Raw genomic sequence first — 7407 nt, 5'->3', positions numbered from 1 at the left:
GATCACCCAAAATAGTACCCTGTTGCCATTTTCTCCCCAGATCCTTTAGCCCCAAAGACTATACCTATCTCCTTCTTTATGAGAGAATTTCACAGGGTCACCATTCTCTGGGTGAAAGAATTCTTCATCTCAGTTGATTGGGATGGGAAAAGAAACTTTCTTCAACTTGTACTCCCAATTGTGTGAATCCTACTGAAAGGGATGTTATGGCTATTGGAGAGTAGGTTCAAGCTCAATTGTGATGCACTGGACAATTATCAAAAACGAGGACATGTGGAATTGGAGGTAATCTTATCACATGGGTTGGAAGTGAAAGGAGAGAGATGAGGACTAAAAAAGGTTTCATTCCCTGACAGAGGAGATGCAACAGGAATTTGGACAGGAGTTTCAGCTTTAAATTATGCAGAGTAATAATGCAAAAAAAGCATCAGAATTTCAGTACATAAGCAGTACGCAAGTTCAGAATCAACACACAAATTTTCAGAAATACCAAATGTGGATAGGTTTGTAAGTTTTAAAGAAGCATTCAGACCAATTAATTGGGACAAAACTATAGCAGATGGAATTCAAAGCAGGAAATGTCAGAAATTTGTCAAGAACTACAGAATATTTTCTCCATGGCAAGAGATGGAATTGAAATTCAAATTCAAAAGATTTTTAACTTCTTCCTCAGTTCTGGAGTATTGGTGGGATGCTCATTTGTAGTACCACAGTTCGGGGTTAGCATAGCACAGATGCAGCAGAATAACACCATAAAACTGCAAAGACCTATGTTATGGACCAGAACAAACCTCTTACAAGTATATGAAGGATATAGCCTAGATGGAAGTGTAAGGTGGTGGGTTCCAGATTTAATTTGTCACCCTACTCAGCTTTAAGCAAAACACACATTATTCTTATCTCCAATTAAAATACAAACAAAAGAAAGAATCGGAATAACAAACCTATTGGCAACTTAACTGATTATTTAACTACTAGATTATTTAACTACTAAACAGCAACTGTTTCGATATAGTGACATCCCAAAATCACACCTTTGACAAAAGCAAATTCAGTAAAATAGATTGTCTCGCATGCAATGTTTCTCCAATTCAGAAGGAAAGAACGTTGAGAAAATTCTGGCAGAGAGAACTCAAACATTTAGCTGTAGCAATGGTGATGTAAAAGCTTCAACAGCCAACTTCTAAACCCTAACAAGTACTGAAATCTAAACTAAAATCCTGGTTCTGTGGGACCCCGACTCTACTCGTTCCTGCTGTTTCTATTGTTCTAAATTTTTAAAAAACCCAAGGCCTTTTTTTAAGGTGTTAACTTGATAGGCAATGAGTGCTCTGTTCCAAGCCAATTTCTCAAACCTCTCTATTTTAAAAAAACCCAGGACAAAACATAACTCTTAAAGCCATAGTATCGTCATGCTAAAGACCATAAGAAACAGGAGTAGGCCATTTGATCCGTTGAGCCTGCTCTGCCATTCAATAAGATCATAACTGATTTTTTCATGGACTTGGCTTCACTTACCTACCTACCCACCCACCATAACCTTTAATTCCTTTACTGTTCAAAAATCTATCTTTGCCTTAAAAACATTCAACAAAATAGCCTCAACTGCTTCACTGGGCAGGGAATTCCTCAGATTCACAATGCTTTGAGAGAACTTCCTCAACTCAGTCCTAAATCTGCTACACCCTATTTTGAGGCTATGCCCCCTAGTTCTAGTTTCACCTGCCAGTGTAAACAACTTCTCTGCTTCTAACTTACCTATTCCCTTCAGAATTCTATGTTTCTATAAGACTTCCCTCCCATTCTACTCAATATCTTCTCATAAGCCAAACTTCTCAACTCCAGAATCCATTCAGGGAGCCTTTTCTGCACCCCCTCCAGTGCCAGTACATCCTTTTCTTAACTTATGTAGGCAGGTTACATTTTTAAAATTCCAAATTGTTGTCAATATTCAGGTCAGGCCAGGCAACATCTATGGAGAAAACAGTTGATATTTCTAACCTTACAATGGATGCAAGCTTCATAGGCAAGGCTGGCCTCTGTTGCCTTTCTCATTTGTCCTTGAAAAGGTGTTGATAAATTGCTGCAGGTCATTTCACATTTTGTGTATCAATATTACATGCCACTTACGTTCAAATTTGAATGAGAGAATCTTGCTACATTCCTTAGTTGAGAATACAACTGAAGACTGTTCAATCATGAGCAAATATTCCTACTTCACACATATTATTCTGGGTTGGGGTGGGGATGGGGGGTTGCAGCTGTTGGAGGCAGAGAAGATCATTGCCAAACCAGCTGAAAATGGTAAGCCTATGACACTACGCTGAGGAAATAAGGGGCTTTTCTGGTACAGTGGTAGTCCCCTACTACTGGGCCAAGGTTGAAACCCCACCTATTTGAGATTTGTGTAATAATCTCTCTGAACAGCTTTATTTTTAAAATATCTATGGAGAAACTGCTACAGCGACATCTAGGTGATTGACACCCAACCACAACCATTTCCCTTTATGTCAGCTCCACTTCTCCGATCAGCGGATAAGTTTTTCCGATTTCCATTGGCTTCAATGTTGGCCTGTTGTCAAGGCATGTAACTTACTGTTAGGATTAAATTTTTTTGTCCAGGTTTGGACCAATGATATAAAGTCTGGGGTAGAGCAACCTAGAGGCACCCAAAATGAGAAGCAATAGGTAGATTACTGCTGATTAAGTACAATTTTGACACTTTACTAACAATTGAGAGCAGATTGATAGGGCTGTAACTGGCCAAATATGATCTGTCCTGAATTCTGCAAACAGGACATTATGTGAAAAGTAGATGAGCAGTCAGATAAATACTTCAGGAGCATCAATCTTCATTATTAGAATCAGGAATTTTTCAGGATCATGCTTTTTCGTATTTAGTGCCTTCAAACATTCCTTGATTTCAGTGATGTATTTAAGTATATATGGTATGCATAAATTTTTATTCTAGTGTGACATTAACAGTTTTCCTATTCTCTGGAACCTTTTCCGAATCTAGGGAATTTCTGAAGATTACAAGCAACACTACCTCTACAGTTCCTCGTTTTAAGGCTGCAGAATACAAAGAATCAGGTCCAGGGCCTAGTCAGCCTTTAAGTACATTAGGTTTTGCCCAGTTAATTCAGCAGTAAGGGTAGCTAGATATTTTCATAAACCTATTCAGGAGTATTACGCACCTCTGGAGGAGATAAATTTGCATCTAGGCCTCCTGGCTCAGAGGTAGGAACACTACCACAGCATCACAAGAGGCCTAGGAGGGAATAACTAAAGAAAAAAAGGCAGTAATATTTTCATTGGCCACTCAATTGGCAGAGAACAATTGGCGTAAAGATGCATTAGTCACTAACTTGTGAGCCATTGAAAGCTTTTATTTGTCCAAAGGTCTGATTGGTCAGTCATTAGCAGGAGTTATTTACACAGATGCATTCTTTGAAGCTAAGTTTTCATTTAGCGAGAAAAAATTACCTAATTGAACGAAATTGCATGCATTTTATAAATAGGTGTTATGTATATTGAATTAGGTAATAATTGAATATTTACTTCTGCAAATAGTTTACAATCCTAGGTGCTTAAATATTGGCGGGGGCGGGGGGGAAGAGAAGCGGAGAGAGGAGAAGAGGGTTATAAGAAGCCTTTTTTTGGTCTTTTAAGCTGCTCTCATGCACACTACCAAGACTTCGGATACTGTAAAATTATGCTGGATGTGCAGCTTATAGACAAACAAGATGCATTTATGAATATCAGACAAAAAAAGATTTGTCTATTTGCTTAAAATGTTTGAATTTCATATCCAATGACAGCACCTTTGAAATTATAGCATTACATAATTTGTCAGGAAATATTTTATGCACACATATTCATGTTAAATATTTTCCAAATGACATTTTCTTAAACCAGTGAACATCATTGCCACTAATGAAATAAGAACATGGAAAACAACATAATCTAATAAACAGACTTACAATACCAACGAAGGGCAATAAATCCTCAGCCAGCAGAACCCACCTCCCACAAAAAATAAAAAACCAAGAAGCATATGACCATTTTTGAAAAGAAATCTATATTATACGAACACTGAAATTCTGGTTTCTGAAAATAAGGTTCCAAAGATAAAAAGTTGCTCAGAATATAGGGGACCCAAAATTAAAGTTAAGGTGTCTTCCATTGGTGGATTCAATTAATATGTTTGCTCTGAACTATGACTTGTGCACTGAAGGCAAATCTCAAAGTGAGAATGTGTAAATAGCAGTAAGTGAACCAAACAATAAGTATTAACAACTTGAATGTTTTAGTCTTTAAAACAAAAATTGTACTGTTTGCATACCTACTGGTTTATGTTGGCATTTAACTTATACTCAACTTTGAAATATGAGCTGAGACAGGTCTTTCTGCAGCCGAGTAAGTTTGCTTCGCAAAAATAAAATGTTGATTGTAGAAAAAAGTCTTTCAATAGTAGAAAATGCAAACACTAATTTCTGAAATGATTAAAATATAGACAAATTTAATTTCTGCACAGGAAACAAGCCAACATGCCAAAGCAATGATGGCTCCTTTGCTCAGTCCAGTCAGCTCTATGTACTCTCTTCCGCCTCTACTGACAAACATAAGCAATGTACCAATAACCCCAGCCCCAATTTTGGCATTTAGAAACATCCAAAAATGCTCTGCAGGAGTATAACACAACAGATTGTTTGACCAATGAGCTAGACACTAATGGACATCTGAAAAGAATTGAAGATGCTATGCAGAGAAACACCAAAGCTTTGAATCTAGAAGAATGGCAGCCAATGGTGGTGCAAAAGAAAAGTGTACAGGGGAATGTATAGGCAATTAGAGAAACCCGGAAATGTATATTTTTACCTCATTTAAGACATGGCATAATTAGCCATGATTTTATTTTACATTAAGTACACACTTAAGTATAACAGTTAGGACAAGCAAGATGTTAAGCTTAATCAGTGCTACTGAATACATGTTTCCTGAGTATATATAGACAGTTTAAATCTTTTACTGAGATCCCTAAAACTGCTTTTCATGCATAGTGGTTGAAAGATTAAAAGGTAAGAAAGATGTAAATATGTACAGTCAGCTATTGATTGGATTATCTTTCTACACAAATATTTAAAGACACTAGTTGCTAGCTTTAGACACTATACACCTCTGCAGTAACTGTAAATATCCACACCATAATATTTGCTTTCAGGTGCTGTGTTTTACAGAAATACAATTTCTATTGAAACAGATTCTAGTTTCTAAAGCGGGGAGGGATAGAGAAGAGATGTACAGATGCTGAGCAGCTGAAAGCCTCACTAAGGATGCAAAATGATTAAGAAATAATACTGACTGATATTTACAGTAACAGACAAATCAAATAGTATTTACTGTAATTGGTACTCAAGTTACTACTTTGAAGAACGTTGCACTTCCCATAATACAACTGCAAACATACCTCCCAGTTCCATTAACATTATTGAGTTAAAAGTGTTTAAATTCCAAACTTGATAGAATTGTGCACATAGAACCCGGTTTCCAGTGAAGGCACACTAAGAGATACAATGATACCTCAAACATCAAAACATAAGTAAGATATTGTCATGGAAATCTAGACTTAATACTAGGTATTAGTTAAAAATGGGATAATTTGGCAGGTGTGTGTAGTGGTAAAGTCTAATCCACCCTGAGAATGAACAATGTTTTCAAATTATTCAAGTTTTGTTCACTGCTCATTTTATTAGAATCTACGCCCAATTTGTCGCATCAACCACTAATCATAAATTATTAACACGTTCTGCAACTTGTGGATCATCTTTTATGTTAATTTATAGAAATCAAAATTGTATGCAACGTTTCTTTTAAGACACAGCTGAAGTATTCAGCATCATAAACAAGCTGAGGAGCTGCATGCACTGGCCCACAAAACAGTATGTTGCAGCATTTCACTTATTTAAGAGAAATAAGTGTGCTAAAATGGAACTTAACATTTCAAAGCTGAATTATTCTTTCAATTCCATGCTAACATGCACATCGCTTTTCAATTTTACATTATAAATTATGATAGACGTGACTTTCAACATTCTTAAAACAGAATATTTTAATAGCAATCAATGTTATGAAAAAATTGGTGACTGCAGCTGCATCTATTTGTGTGGTTGCCAAAACAAGCAAGTATTGTCTTATGGATTTCACAGAAAATGAAAACCGCAGAATTTTCTTTACACACTAATATTTGAACTACAAGATTATTTTTATAATACTTTAATAATGCAGTTACTACTTCATTACATAATTTTGTTCCTTGTAACATTAATTAGCTCATTTATACAACAGGCATCCCAGGAGATACATTATCAAAGCCAATACTTGATTAATACAATGAGAACCATAGTTGGCACTTGTCATCCAAATGAGAAATATAGATATATTAACAGCTTTGTTGCGTGGCCAACAGAGACTTGTAACAACCAGGCATAAGCTTTTTACACTATCTAAAATAAAAAAATAATTCAGCCAATGCAAATAAACACTTGGCCTCTATCTCGAAATACCTTACATATTTCTGATCATCTAAATATGTCAGAAAAATCTAAAGTAATCATGATGTTTCATAAGAAGCACATTTAATGGCAAAGGAAGTAATGGGTTCATTTTGTGCTTTGATTATAGCAAAGATATTACTTTCTTTTCCATTTGTTAGCTTCTAGTAAAAGTAATTTTGAGCTTTCCTCACCCAAAATAGAAACAAAAAATCAAAATTGCATTGTATATACTCAAATCTGAAATCACTGCACAAACGATGGAAGGTAACAGAATAAATGTATAATGTAAACATTGATGTGAATGCGTCATGCAAATGCCCCCAACCATAATAGAATTTAAATGGCACATTAATGTATTACAAAATAAAAAGCTATTTTTCCCAAAGAACTGTATATCAATACATCTTTTTAAAAAAGAGACAAAGAGACTTAAATTATTGTTCATGCCACCATGGACTGAGAAAAAAGGAAATCTAGTATTAAAATATGGAAGAATCAAAGAATGGTGGACAGATCAAAATGAACTACAACTTTGCCCTGAGTCAGATTCTGCACTGAATGCTTCCTGCTCACAGCTTTTTATTTCACTTGGATAACTGTTCCCATTGAAATTGTTCACCGGAGTTGACTGACAATCAAAATGGCTGTCATCAGGACATGAGCAATTGACAAATACTTCCTCTGTTAATTGTTGTTTCAGTTCCTCAAATTCCTCTACTTGGAAGATATTTGTCTGTCCCAGTACAAAGTCACAGATCCTATTTAAAACAAAAAAAAAATTGCAACAAATTTAGAGCACGTTTAAAATGTTCCCAGTTACCTTGTTTGCAAGAAACATGCGTTAAATTCA

The 7407-nt window shown here is 35.7% G+C and overlaps 1 protein-coding gene across 1 annotated transcript in view; it reads right to left on the bottom strand.

The window, feature by feature from the left end:
* Window positions 1-6260: 6260 nt before the first annotated feature.
* The window catches only part of gpcpd1 (glycerophosphocholine phosphodiesterase 1), a 43661-nt gene continuing 42514 nt past the window's right edge, over window positions 6261-7407 (bottom strand). The window contains exon 16 of the mRNA XM_048600977.1: window positions 6261-7315. Coding sequence (XP_048456934.1) covers window positions 7072-7315 — 244 coding nt within the window. The 3' untranslated portion in view covers window positions 6261-7071. The remainder of the gene's footprint in view (window positions 7316-7407) is intronic.

The sequence above is a fragment of the Rhincodon typus genome, chromosome 9 (genome assembly GCF_021869965.1).
Source record: "Rhincodon typus isolate 14 chromosome 9, sRhiTyp1.1, whole genome shotgun sequence".
Classification (NCBI taxonomy): domain Eukaryota; kingdom Metazoa; phylum Chordata; class Chondrichthyes; order Orectolobiformes; family Rhincodontidae; genus Rhincodon; species Rhincodon typus.
The sequence above is the reverse complement of the archived record's forward strand: the minus strand, read 5'-3'. Positions and strand labels throughout refer to the sequence as shown.